The sequence below is a fragment of the Symphodus melops genome (genome assembly GCF_947650265.1).
Source record: "Symphodus melops genome assembly, chromosome: 7".
NCBI lineage: Eukaryota > Metazoa > Chordata > Actinopteri > Labriformes > Labridae > Symphodus > Symphodus melops.
Window position 1 is genome coordinate 9,032,193 of NC_136697.1, and position 17,725 is coordinate 9,049,917.

At 41.6% G+C, this 17,725-nt stretch overlaps 1 protein-coding gene across 2 annotated transcripts in view; it reads right to left on the reverse strand.

Annotated features, from left to right (window-relative positions):
• Positions 1–17,725, reverse strand: part of cdh24b (cadherin 24, type 2b) — a 178,347-nt gene that overhangs the window by 7,361 nt on the left and 153,261 nt on the right. For both annotated transcript variants that reach the window (XM_079348041.1, XM_079348040.1), the window contains 5 exons: positions 12,263–12,519; positions 11,007–11,143; positions 8,141–8,262; positions 5,058–5,175; positions 1,342–1,662 (listed from right to left, as the gene is read on the reverse strand). In XM_079348041.1, coding sequence (XP_079204167.1) covers positions 1,342–1,662; positions 5,058–5,175; positions 8,141–8,262; positions 11,007–11,143; positions 12,263–12,519 — 955 coding nt within the window. The remainder of the gene's footprint in view (positions 1–1,341; positions 1,663–5,057; positions 5,176–8,140; positions 8,263–11,006; positions 11,144–12,262; positions 12,520–17,725) is intronic.

Sequence of the window (17,725 nt, forward strand, 5' to 3'; positions counted from 1 at the left end):
AAGCATCCTTCAAGCAGAGCATTCAACGCCAAGCAAAACTGCATTTCCATTTTTAAATAGTTACTGTCACAGTACAATGAAAATGTTCCTGGCTGATCTGGCTTAGTAGGCCAAGTTTATGCTGACGCTTCATCTTGTGGAGATGTACTGTCAAACCAACTGTGCACAGGAATGGTTGGTAACATGTTCATGTGCTTGTGCGTCTACATGAAGCACCCTGGGTGGTTTTGCATTATTCGCATTATTTGATTTCCTTGGATCTAATCAAATGATGGCTGGAAGGAGTGAGGAATCTCTAATCCATGTAACGGGTTGAGGAGCCTTTTCATGCTAGAATGAACATGTATTTCTGTCTTCATTAGAATCTCCATCCAGAAGGCTTTAACTCAGACTGGTTACCAAATGGTGTGATATCCACCTTATGCATGCCAAGCCCCTTTTTAATAACCAGACGGGATCCTGATGGGGCTACTGTCAGAGCTTCTGTAGGAACATCTTGAATCCCGGAGGTCCCAGTTAAATAGCTCTGGATTAAGGAAGTCTTAAAGACAAGAAAAACAAGACAGCACTTGAACAAACGTCAAGTCTATTTTGAAACTACAGACTTGATGTGATCGCTCCAAAGTCGTGTGTGTTGCCTTGTATCGTTTATGCCCTTGTCACTTAGAGGAGTGAATTCTAAACTCCTCCAAATGCCACTTTGCATGATCACCTTCACGCTGCGTTGCACCTCTGTCTTGATTGAACTGGGCTCTTCCAGAATGATAATGCCTCCATCAACACGGCATGAGTAGTGATCCAACAGACTGAATAGAAATGACAATGATGCTGGCCACAAGCCAAAGCCTCCTCAGCACCTAACACATTATCCAATTGAGCATTTGAGTTTCTGCAAAGGTGGCAGTGACATTTTATTATGCTGCTATCAAAAACCGGAGGGCTGGGATAATCACTCAGAGTTGTTATTTTAGCAGTGATTAGTGCTGACCTTGCCAGGGGAGATAACTGGACCAGGGTTGTGAGGGAAAGTAAACCTGGTATAGAGAAATATTGACGCTGCTACCTCCATTATTTTCATATGTAGATGAAGTATCCAGGATATAGTGGAGGGTAAACAGCCTCTCTCACACCACTCTTCTTTTATTGTGGGGTAGCATTAAACTTCTTTATGTGCAGTAAATGTTCGTATTATAACTTCACTGTGTTGAAAATACTAAACACTGTTGTAAAGTAAAATGATGTAGCTAAGCATAATACTTCTTTACGTTTTCTATGGTCTCACAGTTATCTTAGACTTCTTCGAAATGTATGTTAAAAACCAGGTTAAAGCAAAGTATTTACCTAATAGTGTAGCAACACATGCCAGAATAGCCAGCAGGGCGGCAGTACTGAGCCCAGGGGAGGGCAGCGTGGACTGCTGAGGGAGACACACCGCCTCCCGTTCCCAGTCCCACTCGCCCTCAGCTTGTTTGTCCTTCTCTTTCTCCTCGGCCCGCGCCCCTCCTCTCAGGCAGGGACATACGGAGACAGTGACCGTCCCGCTGCTTATGAGGCCTGATGTCCCGTCCCTCAGGACCAAGGGAACGTAGAGCGTCAGGGTGGAGGACGCGGAGCGAGACAGGGGCTGCAGCTGGGACAGCAGGACCAGGCTGGCTGTGGGGCCTGAAAAAAAGATAGACAGAGAGGATGAATGGTGCCATCGTTTGAGTATTTTGGGTTTAGCCAATCAGCAAAAAAAGCTTCCCACGTAGAGGATTTTGTTAGGGGAAAATGGACTGTGAGTAAATGCTACAGTATAAATGCAAACATTTTTTATGACTGTATTCCTTCTACCGGCCAGCAGGGGGCGATTGCACTGGTTGCAAAAAGATGTCCACTTGTCTGAAAGGGAACTAGAAGAGAAAATGTCCTTACTTCTTGGTTGATATATGACAACATTTGAAAACATGTTTTTTTAAGTTTATGGTTAAATGGTTGAATGTCATTTTTGATACGATGGCTCCAAATTGACTTCAAATTATTAACCTCAAATCTGATATAGTTTTACATCTAAAAGTGCTGCCACTAATTCCATCTGCGTGGGAAAACTGTCCAATTTCAAACGTGCGTCAGCTCACACCTGTTCTGACTGAAAGCCAGTATGTGCAGAACAAAGCTCCAAGTGCTACACAATTTAAGTGTCTCTTCAGACATGGATCATGTCAGGAGCCCACACAACTTTCATCTTACATCCATTTTATTTAAATAACAAGAGGCTGGAACAATTTCACACAGAGAGCAGCTAATGGACTCTGTCAGTCTGACTTCTTTTACGTTTGAGTAAAGGAAATGTGAAGTGTCAATGTTAGAAATATTTCTTGATATGTTTCATCAAAATTAAATGAGCAATGCAACATAAAAAATAACAACTTTAGAGGAGAGGGCACATAACAGAGAGTGGAAAATATGAGACCAGCATGAAAGGCACTCAACTCAATGATCAAAACAATTTTCTCTGATTCAAATCACAGATCAAATCATTGGCTTTTCAGCAAAGAAAATCATGTAGCACGCCTTTGTTAGACGAGCTCTCCATGTGAGAACAAAACATGTTCTTTTTTTTCATTGTTCTCCTGTTGGATGACACATGAGAGAGGACTCTGATTGCAGATGTCAGTCAATTTGTTCTCTGGAGCCACAGTCCAACTACAGCTGCTGTGTTTCTCATGGTTTGCCAAGTTTCGGAACAATTAGCTGAAAAATAGTGCTCATAAGAGCAAAAGAGTGCTTAAAAGCACCGTAAGGAAATTCAGCCTACAGGGGGCTCTCAATAAAAACAATGACAAGAGATGAAGTCAAGGCTGGTGGGGAATCATGGGAGTGATTCTCTTTTCTACTCGACCCCCACCCTCGATGAAAATGAACTCAGAAAGGAGCGGAACAAGACAAACTGAGCAGGACAATATGTTTACCGACGACATATCCAAGTATAAATTACATGACGTTTTTTATCACTGCAGCACAAATAGCAACTTTCGAGCAGTCCCGTTTCCTTACGAGGCGCTTTTGGACGTAACGTCTTGTGTTTCCATGGCAACAGTAAACATGTTTCGTGTCATGGCAGTTGCCACAAAATACACAAGTGCAGACTGCATTAACAAGAACATTTCATCTGCATAAAGTGAAATATGTATAGAATCTCAGTGAGCCAACAGAGAATGGCCTTTGTGTTCAACATATTCAAACGTTATTTAGCTGACCAATTTGGCTTTATGGCCTGTAAATGGATTTCACACCAAAATAAAACCTAGTTTCTAATCACAGCAGGCAGTTCATGTATCTTTCTGATAAACCTCCAATTACCTACTTGTCCAGCTTCAGTGCTACTGGAGACAAAAACAAATAATGGTAGATGCTTGTGTTTTGGATAATTAAATATCAAATGACTGACAGGCGGGTGCATTGGTGCAGTTACATGACCTCAAGCAGATCTAAGTCATCAAAACCAAAACCAATATTTACAGTCGTAACAGGATGTGTCTTGTCGAGGCGGCCGCCATGATAAGCCGCCAAGAGAGACAGAATGTTTAATCGTTGCTGTGGAAACACCGGATCTTCCGTAAAGGAAGGCCACATAAGGAAGCTACTGAAAGCAGAGAGAAGTCCAGTGATTCCCCGCTAGCCTTCACGTCATCTTTTGTAATTGAGTTATTGATTGAGAGCCTCCAGGCGGTGGAATCTTCATACTGTACCTTTAAATAAGAGTTCAAGCGTGGACGAGGCGTGTTCCATTTATGTTTGAGGAGAAGAAGCCGTGTCATTAGTGTCTTACTAAGCAGCTTGAGACGACTTCCTGTAGTAGCTCACAGACATCACTCCCCTTAGCATTAAACATTGTTGATGCTATGTTTTTTAAGATGTATTTTTGGGCCATTTTTGCCTAAACGAGACAGGACAGCTAAAGAGACAGGAAATGTTTGGAGGACAGAGGGGGGAATGACGTGCAGAAAAGGGTCGAGGTCAGATTCCAACCTGCGGGCGGCTGCAACGAGGACCATTGTCTCTGTACATGGGGCGCATGATAAAACCGCAAGGCTATACAGCACCCCATTGATGTTTTAATATGTATTTCTGCATACGTGTAGTCCATGTGAGCGCAGTTCAGTTTCCTTCTATTTCACCTATTGACAGTCTGTCTCTGACATGCAGAATAAAGACAAAGACTACAAGCTGATGAAATCAGTGATTTGCTCTACTGTAAATGGTGCATGCTTCAAAATATTCCAAAACATCAGCAGAGCAAATATGTTATGTTTTATTCAGCGCGTTTGTTCGGCCTCAAAGATACAAACAATATGTTTTGGCAAAGAAACACTGAGTGCAAACAAAGCTGTGTTTGTTTGTGCTCGTTTACAGGAAAGTCAACAGGTGATGCTTATTTACCAAAAACAGTGTTATGAATCAATGACTGTGTCTTTTTTATTCACTAAAACGCTGACGTTAAATGTTTTACCCCGCACATATAGCCTCTTATGTTTGGCCTTGATGCCATGAACGATGAATAATTACAAGTGTATTACTTTTTCTTTACTTTACCTCTTGCTTCGTTTACTTGCAACATAAACAGTACAGTATGTAAGTGGATTTGTGCAACGCAGGAGCCACACATACAGAGTATATACTAGAAAAAAAATTTTGAATTAAATGAAGCAGCTCAAATTTCTTCAAAGCTTTTCATTAGAAACAGCAAGTCTGCGCGGTTGTGTGGGGGAGAAGATGGATGTCGTGGATATGGAAAGGCGAGCAAGAGGGACGATTAAAAGAGAGGAGGATAACAAAGCAAAACAATGAGGCCACCGGAGTTGGGAGATGGATGGTGGAAGAGAGAGGCATGGACAGAAAGAGTAGATGGGGAGGTAGAGAGGAGAAGAGTAAAAGAAAGAGAGTAGGAGCAGAGATGAAGATGGAGAGGGAAAGGCGGAAAGAAAATGTGGGATTAAGAGCCTTAAAAAGTGTGTGTGGAACATAAAAATGGGAATTAAGAGAAATATATATAGACAGAAAGATGGAGTGCCTACCACCGCTGTCCCTGACGCTGAAGTTGAGAGCGGCGCTGGACTCCGGAGGGATGCTGAAATACACAGTGCTGTCATTCCCTCCCTCATCTCTATCAATTGCCCGCAACACCTGCACCACCTGAAACACAGAGATAGAGAGCAGAGGAGAAATGGTGAGGGGAGGGTGTCAATGTGTGTGTGTGTGTGTGTGTGTGTGTGTGAGGGTGAAGGGGAGACAGAGCACAGAGGAGAGAAAAAAGAAGGTAATGGGAGAAACACAAACAGAGAGAGGGCTTTTGGCTACAACCCATTAGCCGACGTCAAAACAAGCCGAACAATTAGAGCAAAGATACAAGCCGAGTGTGAGTGATACTCAAACCGATAAAACAACTGTACCTGACTCAAAGTGTCCTTCATGGATACAGTGCAGTGTGACTTTCTGATCAGTTAAAGAATCGCAAAAGTCTGCAGAGGCTTTTGTAACAAAATTAATTAAAAAAAAAAAAAAAAAAAAAACTCACGCTGTCTGAGCAGATGGGTAATTTCTTTTGATAAAACACTCTATTCGCCATTATACAAGACGTCCTTTCAGAGATGCTTTCCTGTGCTGGTTGTGCGACTGAACGCCAAGATGAAGGTCGTCACATGCTCTCTGAGTAAGTCACAGTCTCTAGGCCTTGAGGAGATTTGTTATGCACAGCCGCATTACGTTATCAGATCCTGCGTGCAACTTTTCAGCCGTATTTTTGGCTAATGACTTGTCACACTGAGACATGCACACGCACACGCAAAACACATGTAAAGACATCACAATCCTTCTTCCTTGAACTGTCTCCCACTCAGTCACATAGCAGCACACACTCACGCAAACATAAACATCACAGGCAGGAACAAATTAATGCCGCTGCCATAGAATCACAGATTTGGTGGCAAAACAACAATAACAAAAAGACACAAGCAGAGCGACAAAAGCAAGAGGGAACAACAACAGATGGGCCAAGATGCCAAATTATGGCGGCGTACAGTAACCAGCATGGAATGCAGAAGATGGAGGGATGCTTTCCATGGATTGATTGAGGGACACAGAGATGATTTCTATAATTGAGAATGCATCAAATAAGACCAGCATGATGCAGAAAAATAGAGAATACCACGAATAAAGCAAGACGGATAGAGGGAGGGAGGGAGGGAGGGAGGGAGGGAGATAGCGTGAGAGGAAAGGGGAGTTTAATTACAATGTGAATAGCTGCTGTTTTCAGATAACAGTCCGTGGAGGATTCACCTGCCTCCATGGTGAATGCACACACTGTGGCTGGATGCTGAAAAGACGTAGCTTAGCACTCTAGTTGCTCTTATACTTTATGGCTTCTTCCTGATTTGAATGGAAGCAGCCTTGATGTGCTGCATGTTTCTTAAAAGACGACGTCCCTGTGAGAAATAAAGGGAACTAACTCGAAAGGACTGACAACACGGAGGTTGTGCGATGACAATGTTTTTCGCATTCCGTCTGTCGTAGTAACAAGGATGGCAACTCTAATCCAAACTCAAGGTGAATGTTTTATCCCTCGGTGCTACGGCGAACCTTATGGTTTGTACAAATTCTAAACCCTGCCTGCTGCGCATTAGGAATACTAGGATGCTGATCAGCTATAGATCTGACCTGTAGAAAGGAGGCCACACTGAGATGTGCAAAGAAAAAAAAATATTTTAGACATTTTATAAGCACAAAATTTGAGGAACACTTTTTGTCCTGGCAGAATATTTGTTATTCAAAACCAATGCAGTTCAGTTTTTTCTGTGCTGCTCACACACTACTCTCTGTTGAAAAAAGATCAACTTTTGGAACACTGTCGCCCCTCTTAATGCAACTTCCCTGACCAACCAAAATCCGAAAGGGGCGGGACTTCTGATACTAACTTTACCAACAAGGATCAGGGAGAAGAAGCTAATCCGACACGTCTTTTCGAGGGGAGGTCCTCTAAGTCTGGAGCTGCTGTTAATGCGAGTGTATCGCATTGTCATGGTAGTCCATTCAATAGTTGCCAAATGTGATGCCGGTGGTTGATGTAGAAGAAATGACAGGGGCTCAGTACTGCCATAATGAGTCACTCTCTGTGGACCATGAATGACTGAACAAAAATTCACATCAATTCTTCCAAAAGTTGTGGAAACATCTCACTGTTGAGCAGCCATGCACATGGATGATAGGATCATGAATGTCATCAGGATTCATCCTCCTAGGATATAAATAAATTCAATGGCAATACATTATCCAATCACTGTGCACATGTAGAAACTTTAAAGGAAGTGGTGATTGAACTGACTGAGATACATTGTAATGTGTGTAGCTAGTTTGTCTAAAATATGGATTTAAATGTGGATGCAAAGAAAACGTGAAATATTAAACACACGATGGCTAATAAAAATTATAATAATAAAAATGTTTTGTAGCGCACCTTTAAAAGAAAATCTCAAAGTGCTACAAGTACGATAAAAACCATTAAAACAATAGCAAGAGTCAATGCACTTTAATCCACCCCTATCACCCCAGATCTGACCCAGAGAGCACAAAAGGTCTTAAATCAACACATACAGCCTTTTTGCCAATGCAGGAACCTGACAACCGTAACCTCAGGCTTTCCATAATCTGAACTTTGAATGAACTTTTGGAGGCGTTTTGGTGCAAGGTTCCTTTAGTCTTCCTCACAAAACTACAATCCTCCGTACTGCAGACAACCCTTGAAAGTACCTTCAGATTCCTTTTCAATATTCTATGAGCAGTTGCGAAAATTTAGTTCCAGGAACTGGTCCCCAAGGTAGGAGGAGAGGTGTGAAAACAAAAGCAGACGCTCTGACAACGGCTATACGTCAAATTAGGTTTTGTTATGCTCCTGCAGTGGAAGAGGACTAATAGACTGCAACAATTTTCCCCGAGATTATCCCATTTTCATACAAATAAAAGCTTGTACCAACAGAATAACAATACACAAAATATGCTGTTCAAATATGATTTCTCATAGCAAATTGGAAATGCAATTTTTCGAACACAAATCTTGCAGACTAAAAAAACAGTGAGATCAAAGGTCATCAAAACACACACTGACCTGTCCGATGGATGAGGAGTCACACAAGGCTGTTGTGTATTGCCTGTCCAGCTCCGGTGCGTTGTCATTCAGATCTAGCGTCTCGATGGCAACCACAACTCTGGACACCTGGTTGGGATTGTCTGAAAGAGCCAATCAGAAAAAGACATCTTACAATGCATCATTCTGCAGAGAGAAATATGTGGGAAAAATATATGAACACATTTCCCAAATGCACCTAACACCACTGACACTGACAGGTGCAAGATTGCATTTCATGAAATCCACTCAATTGTCCTCATATGTGAGATCAAGCATTTCAGCGTTGTCCAAAAAGTTCAACAACACTCCGATCACATTAGGGAGCACACGATGAGCCAAATATACAGAAGCACTTGGTTTCATTTGGCTGGTGTTACAGCACAAAGGCTCTTATGCTTCCATAGCAGTGACATTTTTCCACATCAAACTGTTCCCTTCTTAGCCAAAGCATCTAACAGCGTGGCGTGTGTGCGAGTCTGTATGAAAGAGGGAGAGGGAGCAGAGGAGGGATGTAGAAAGCAGTCAATCTGCATGCAGTTACACAAGAGCGCAGTTTAAATGGATTGGCAGAGGGTCTCCCACACCCCATTCATTTGGATATGCACACACTCGAACATGAAGTTCTCACAAACCACGCTTGAAACGCGGAGTCAAGACTCTGAGCCGAAAATTCAACATCCCATTTCAGGGCTGCTCCTCCACGGCTCAGGCACCATCCCGGCTTCCCGGCACACATCTTCACTCTTTTATCCAAGCAGGCAACCACGGAGGGGGGGGGGGGGCACACTTTCTGTAAACTAACACACACAGTTCGACACTGCATTTTTGCAGGCTTAGAGATGTAACACTGTGTCATGGATGACAGCGACCAGCTCCCATCGCCGAAAAGCTGAAAATGAGCTCCTGCTGTAATGCCACCGGGTGAGCCGGCCTGTTCGAAGCCATTGCGGAACTCCTACTGCACTTTCTGTCAACACAGCCTGTTTATTAGATAGAGCTCATTATTCAAGACAGGCACACACTGTGCTGCCGCCACAGTCCGACCAACACCGCTGCCTCTCGGAACCCTGAGTAGATTTTAAGTAAGGATTAAGTTTGTCCTGAGCAGGGCTTGGCAGGAAAACAACATCTCTTCCCTGCACACTGGACAGCTCTCTCCAACAATATACTGTCCCTTTTACATCAACCAATGTGACTGCCTTTTTTCAAGGCGTACTCAGGAGTAGAGCCAAATAATAGCACATCAGCTGCCAAAAAGAGACTGGAAGAAGTGTCCAGGATTCAGCAGAAGGCTGGTGTTAATCCTTAAATGTCAGAATAACAGAATAGATGGTTTGTCACTGCTTTTCAAAATGAACCATTCAGCAAATCTAAGAGCCTTTTCTAAACTGGCACCTCTGTAAGCAAAAGAAATCATTGATATGATTCATATGACTGTTTCTTGATCGTCAACCACTTTGGTTAGTTTTGTTCAGGCCAAAGAAATGTAACATTTTCAAACATTTTCCTTTGTTTTCTCTCAGACTTAAAGCAGTGCCTTGAAGAAGAAGCACAGAGAGAGAGCTAAATGTTTTGGATAATGGATAGTTGAAGCCAAGGCCTTATTTATTAACAGAGGAAGACTTTTTTTCTGAAGCACACGATCTTAAACTGTTCCAAGGATTTTGCCCTTTTAACTTCATTGTCCTTCTTCCAGAAATTCAATTCATGTCTCTGTGCCATGCAGTTCCATTGAAATGAGATAAATGCAGCCTCATAGCCTCGTCTTTTCTTTGGGCGATCCTTGCAAGACATGACTGCTATAGAGTACACCAATCCAAGAAAAAATAGTCCTCGTAAAAACCTAGAAGTTATTCAGCTGAAATAAATACAGTCAGATCTTTAATAATACCTTTATTTTCTTTGGCATCTTCTTCGGCAAAAAGACGTACAGCAAGTGCAAGGGATCCAAGCGGCTACTCGCTGACAGTTTGAGATTTTTCTTTGTCTGAACATTATATAACTGTCGTACTCACCTTGCACATGGATTCGAGGTTTCATCGTCATTCAATTTTTTTGAATGTAAAGGCCACAATCCATCTGTTAAGTGGGCTCTTCATAGCTTATATGGTTTTATCACTTTCTATAGATGTCCTTGACTCGGCCAACATGGATGATACTTGATGTATTTACTCAAAGCATCTGTTTATTTGCTTCATTCTTGAACACAGCGTTGACAAAACAACGACAGGTTGATCACCTTTAAAAGATCAAGATCAGCCAGTAAACAGACCTTCAGTTGTTCCTTTAATTGGCTATTTTGTTCATTTATGCTTTTTATTCCTGGAGGAAATATAAAAACTGTGAAGGGCCTTCGTATTTACTGAAATAAGGTATCATTACTTGGAAACTGAAGGGCCTATTCTGCTCTTCTTTGCAGCCATGCAGTCTGTATCTGTCTTCGATTTGTTGCTTTAATTCTTTCTTTCCAGTTGAGTCATTATAAGAGCAAATCTATTGCAGCATCAGATGACCCACACAATAAAGATCAATTGATTCTCAGGCTGCTGTAACAAACTATTTGTGGCACCAAACAGCATTAAGCTCATGGCTTGATGATTCGAACGCTAAGCTGCTTAGTGGAGTGCATCACACAGTGGATATGTGCTTCTTAGATACCTTACAATACAAGGTTTACACTTCCTTAAACCTCTTACACCCTCATGCTCATCAGTGGGCGCAGATGTCAGAGGTGGTAAAATGTTGGATCGGTTCAAAAAGATTCAGCTGCTATGAAAAGAAACCTTGAGAAAGGTAAGCTAATGATGTTGCAGTTTTAAGTGGAATAACACGAGTGACGTCTGACCTCTCTGCGTGGCGATGACAGTAATGTTATGCCAATGCTCGCGCTCCCGGTCCAACTCTGAGGCAGTGGTGATGAGGCCGGTGTCTGGAGTGATACGAAACAGAGCCTCTGGGTCTGACTGAGGATCAATAGAGAACCTGGAATAAAGGAAATAGGGCAGAAGGAGAAAGATAGTTGTGTTTAGAGAAGGAAGGTGAAAGCAAAAGAAAATAGAGAAAATACGGAGTGAAGGGAAGAAGCCAGCAGAGATGACAGAGGGGTGCAGAGCGAAAGAAGCAGCTCGGGCAAGTGTGTGAAGCTGCGATAAGGAAGTCTGCATTCAAATGGCCAAAGAATTAATATAGGGAGATTATCGCAGCTGATAGGAGTTCTTTTGAAGTGCCACCGATTATCTAAATATCTCTATGAGTATACCAACTATCATTCCTCCCCACACACTCACTCTTAGCACTTTAGCCGCTGCTAATTAGGGCACTGTTTTCTGTGGTTGTTGTAGAGAAATCTTCCTTCTTCAGTGCTGAAAAAAAAACTCTAAACAGAAGTGAAAGAATTGAACTATAAACTTCAGCACTTAGCCTACAGTGAGCGGTCGGAGAAACACTGAATGGTTTTTCGCTCAGCTCATTTTTGTTTGATTATCTCTAACTGTTTTGTTTTGTGTTGTTAAGTAGAACGGTGATTTACAATTCCAATCAATACAAGCTACATTTCTTTGCTTATCAATTTTCCTATCTGAGATTTAAAAAAAAAAAACATCAATACAAATTGAATGAACAAATCTTTCAATGAAAATGTCAAAAAAAGAACAAAATACATAACTCACAGCCGCATAAGGTGTTTTTCTTTTAGCTGTAAAACTTAGCCATCATTGATAAATACATTCAATACAAGAGAAAAACACACTTTTCTCCCTGAAAAGTAACATTCAAAGATGAGTTCCTCTGAAACGTTTTGACATTTACTATATTGTCATTCTTAAGGCAGCAGCTTGTTAGCCTAGCATAGCACAGAGAAAGAAGAATGGTAGGCTAAACAGCTACCACTCATACATTTGGACTATTTTTTTTTTAACGTTTGATCTGAAGCTTACAAAAAACAACTTATTTATCACCCTATTTATTTCTAACCTGCTGTTGAAATTATTGTTAAAGCTTAAGTATAACAGTTTGAATATGTATTTGCAACATATTTCAGAAATAAAACAACACATCTAATTTTGTTATGCTACATGACCGCAGCTAGGCTAATTACTGTACCTGATGTTATTGGTAAGTCCAGTATCAGGGTCCACAGCACTGACCCTGCCCACAGTGCAGGCTGGCGGGCAGTTTTCAGACACATCCATGTGGTATCGAGCTCGTGAGAACCTCGGAGGCTCGTCTGCATCCAGCACTGCTACTCTGATAGACGCCCGGTCCTTAAAAGGGCCTCGACGCAGAAAACGAGGATCCACTATGGGGTTAAGGACCTCCACTGAGAAGGAGTAGGAGCTCCGGCTCTCGTAGTCTACCGGCTGGGGAGAAAAGAAAGAAGGGTTTGAATGGTTACATTTAATGTTAAAACAAAAATCTGTTCATTCATTTCATTCAATTCATTACGGCCAAGAGATCTGATTGGAAAGCTATTAAATGAGAGCTGGTATCATTCCACCTCTGTAAGGTATTGACTTAAAAGTAGGAAGTCTTCATGTCGATTGATAAAACTGGCAACTCCCAATCATACAGGTAACAAAAGCAACTGTAAATAGAGTCTGATTTCACTTTTTCCCAGATAAATGTACAAAAAACAAGGTTGATGGTGCGTGGAGAAACATTGGCACAAAACAGAGGTTTTGGGTGGGTGGGTTTCTTGATCAATGTTCAATTTAATGGTGTAAGCGGAGCAACATGAATGCTTACATACACAGAAGGATGATAATCTTGGTGCTTATTAGTTCTCAGTTGGCTACTACAGTATAAGCAGCTGAACTGCTAAACAATAAACAATAGTAATATGGTTCTGAACATAAGCATGCATCATCTGATGCTAATAAATGCTAAAACTCATGTAATGATTGCTAATTATGGTGAAATTCGTAGCGGGGAAACTTTAAACCAGAAAATAATTAAGCCAATGTCACAATCACAAATATCAGATCCAATGAAACAGTTTGTGCTTTCATTTGGTCCAATTTTCACAGCAAATTTTCCACATTTGACTTCCAAATTACTTGTCAAAAGCGGGGAGATGATAAGTTATGAAATATTTAAAAAAGCTGCAGGGCTTTGTGAATGGTGACAACCAAAATCCGGAAAGGAATTTGGATGAAGTAAAACCATGGTTACCTTACATGTTGAGCGTTTGGATGGTTTGAAGTGATACTTTGAAGGCTGCTGTGGGTGGATGCTTAGATGCCGGTTTTGTGTGAAGTCGGAAAAAACATTCATGAGGTGTTGATGTAGCAGCATTGCCAATGAGATGCTTGATGCTCAGAGAGTTAAAAGAAATCTTGAGAGCTTCGACACTGAAGTGAGGACATGACTGACATTGCTAGGAGTTGATGTTGGAGGATTCCTGTTGTGCTAAGACTGAGGATAAAAAGCTGTTGGGTTCAGTGTTGGAGTGTTGCATGTCTTTGACGTATATGTAGGAGGTGTGTTAGATTAGAGCTGCTATCTATATGTAGCACAGATGGAACAGGGACGTAGTGAATGGGGTATTTGCTTTGAACGTTTTATTGATCACTGGCATTCTTTTATTGCGACACTGTAGGCATTACAAACTGCATGGAACTGCGTTGGTGGATACCTGGCAGGTAAATAAGTTTGTTTTCTACATTACAAGCATGTTTGCAGGAGTAGTTTCAGACCTTGTGAAAAGCTGTGGGAGTAAAACTTGTTCATGGCAACATGGAGTTCAGATTTGAACATCAAGTAATACTTTCTACTGCAATGTCAACAAATGTTTAAAATACCATCATTCCATTGAAAACAAAACCACTCTGTTGTTTCAATATGAACACGCCATGGATGGTTATCACAAATCTGCATTATTTAAAAAGGTAGAAAGAGCTTAAGCCCCAGCCTACACATTTTTGGTAATAGATTTGTCTTTATATCTATCCATCCATTTTCTTCCACTTATCCAGTGTCAGGTTGTGGGGAAAACAGTCTTAGCAAGACATCCCAATCCCTGACAACACTTTCCAGTTTTCTGGCATTCCTCAGTCAGATGGGATATATAATCTCACCAGTAAGCACTGGGTCTACCCCACCTTTGAATGCCACCTGGTTTACTAGGAACTGAACCACCCGTCTGTCCCTAAAAGTGGTTCAACAAAGGTAACCACACATCAGACCACAGGGGAGCTCTCCCCTGTGGTCTGATGACAGGACGTTGCTCCTGTGTTCCTCATCAGGGCACGGCTCCTCTTATACTTTGAGGCCACATCATAGGGGGTTTGTTGAACGCTCTTACTGTAGTATGGACCCTTTCTTGGTGACAACAATTTTATTTGGGAGAAGCTACCAGGTGCTCCTTTCCTGGACAGCACAGCTCACAGGTTCACATGGACCATAGGCATAGACATGCAAACTCCTCCACCATGTAAGATTGTGATTCTTGGAGGGAAGGTTTCTGTTAATTCAGCCCCCCAAGCTATTTTATTTAACATGTATACATAACTTCTTTGTGTTTTGGGATTGAGCAAATGATTGAAAACAAGAAGCATCACAAACTCCTCCGAGCTTTGCATCCACACAGGTAGAGGAGATTTTTATTAAGGATCAGAGCTCAGGCCCACATGATTATTTGTTACAGAGATGTTATGAAGCCTATTTGTCTTATGTGTCCGTGTGATTGTGTGCAACACACCCACCAGCGTGTAAACAGCCTCTGATCAGGTTTTACAGAGACGATTGTTAGTGAGGGCTGACACACAGGTAATCACATACATCCAATGTCTCACAGACACAAAGAAATGCTCTGGCTGTTGATTACATTTCAGAAAAAGCAATGTGTTTAAGCCTGGTTCAAGATACAGGTGTACGTGTGTTAGTGTGCCCATACAAGGTGCTTCTTTTAGGCCCATGTATCCTCAGATCCTCTGTCAGTCTGAGTGTGTGCTTAAAGTAAATGTGCGCATGAATCATCTGAGTGTGATTGGCACAGAGATCCACGTTGGACGGAGGATAAATAGGCTCAGTGACTATGCAGAACATTCAATGTCAGATTCAAAAAGAGGATACCAGCGGCAGTGGGAATATTGATATCCTCTTGCTCTCTCCTTCCTTTCTGATCTCCCTTTTTCTTTTCTTTTTTTTCTTTCCTCCCTCTGAGCTGTAAACCCGAGTTAAACTGCTTCACAGAAAATCAGCAGTTTTGGAAAGAGGTGAAGATTGATTAGAAATTATGCGGAGAAAAGGGCGAATTGAAAGACTTAGAGACTGAGGCAATTTAGGGTATATTTCTGCAGAAAAATAAATAAACTAGAAGAATTGTCTGTGTAGAAAAAGCGAGGGAGTGCGAGTGGAGGGGGGTTTAGGTGGATTGACGAGGGAGAAGGTTTTCTAACAGGGTCCCTGTTACCAGGTGAGAGAGACAATCTGTCTGAGGACGAGAGGTGTCACTAACACTGTGAGCACACACTCATCACCCCCCCACCCTCCTTCCCTCAATCCAACACTCCATCACTCCGTCCCCCCTCCTTCTCTACATCACACACTCCATCACACACACCTCTAACCACCCCCAAACCCAATCTTTTTCCCCGTAGTGTGTGCAGAAGGACTCCAGCTCTGACAAACCACAACACACACACTCATCCTTCTCCTTCTTTCGCCCTTACAGGAGGCACTTATCACACGGCGGCCCTCACTGTTTCTCCATGTTTTTCTTTTCTCTGTCCTGTGTACATGTTTGAACAGGAGAACATTACTCACCAGTGCTCCGCAGGCACATGTAAACCTCTCATACACACACCATCCAGGAGCAGAGTGTATTATTGAACGCCAAGCAGAAATGAAATATACTTTTAAATTAATGAGTTTAACTCATTCTGTAATTATTTCAATATAGAAATACTTTCAATTTATTCCAACAGAAAAAAACCACACACAACATTTAAAGTTGTGTTTTGGCTTCATCATAGATCCTGGAAAAGATTTTTTTTACATTAAGATTAAAATTTAGCATGTTCATAAATGATGGAAATTCAAAAGTACATACAAAAGTCCAAAACAAATATGACTTAAATGCACTGCAAATGAGCGAGTCAACTCTCAGTTTTCACACCGGGGCTTTGAGCGTTTAGTAGGGGCTTCTGTCAGAGCAGCTCCAAACCACTGCTAAGTGTAACTTCCTCCAGATATGACTTTGGTTAGCCGTGCAGGTAGTGGTGTAATGAACTGACTCTGGCAGGTGGAACAGTGGATGTGTGAGTCCTGCAGCTAGCAGTACAGACATCCTGGAGCTGTTCCAACAGAACCCTGCTTGCTGATGTCTGTCCTTTAAATCCAGTCCAGACTTGCTTTAAACCTCATAGTTTCTGTCATTTTAATGTCACTCTCTATCGTTACACTATACCATTTTATATCCAAACAACAAATACACCTTCTCCCCACCTTTGTGTTCATAAAAAAACTGATCCACTGAGAGCCCCCTACGGGCCCAGAGCACTTCTTTTTCAGTGTTAGTCAAGTTGCAGTTGTTTTTGACTTTGCATTGTATTTATGTGTTTGCAGTGCATTTGATGTTAGTGCCTTTGGTTTGGCTTCCTGCAGCAGGTTTGTTTTATTTACGAGACTCGTTTGCTTTTTAATTTCTATCCTTTTTTTTAATTTGATGCATGCTTTTCTTACTGTTAGTTATTTTGGCCATTGCTGTACTTGCCGGCCACAGTAGGCTCAAAGTTGGTCATTTTTATCTACAAATGCAGCTTTTCTAGTCGTGTTTTAGCGAGCAAAATGCAATCGGTGGACAAATTTTCAGTTAACTTGTTACAATCGAACTTTAATTATTATCTCTTGACTGACATCTGCATACAAAGCTCCTCCTTAGACTTCATGTCCAAACTCAGAACAGGCTGCTATATCAGGCTGCTTTATCATTTGCTGCTGACTACACCTGAAGCCCCAAAAAGTTGGCCAGCATTCCCAGAGGCTTATAAAATCACCATTAGACAAAGGCCCATTGGAAGGTTGATTAGTTGGATCCAATGTGCAACCAACTAATCAATTAAGAGGGCTACTCCGCTGGTTGCAAAAAGAAGTCTGATTATGTTTAAATCTCCCCTAAAATCACGTCCTTCTCAGGTGATTAATGACCTCATTAGATATATTCCTGATGAGTTAATGTCTTCATCTGTAGTAAGTAACCAAGGCCAAGTTTTCATAGCATTAACCATTCTCTCATTTCTCTTCCAATAAAATAAATAGTAGCAACCAAAATAGTGTTCTCAAGGCATCAAAATAACAGTTCCATTCTAAGGCAGTGGAAGAAGTGATGGTGGTGGTGTCAACTTCATGTATAAAGACTGTGCACGTCACCCAGTTAAGCTTGAACATCCCATGTTGCACATTTTTCGAAAAACTACCTCAAACCATTTATGAGTAATATTAGTGCACATCAGTCTCTCTGCTGCTAACTAATGTATTCAACTTTACCAGGTGTATTGATGCCATGATGTTGCATCTGACAGTCAATAGTTTATAGTGATAATAATAATAATTTATACTTTATTA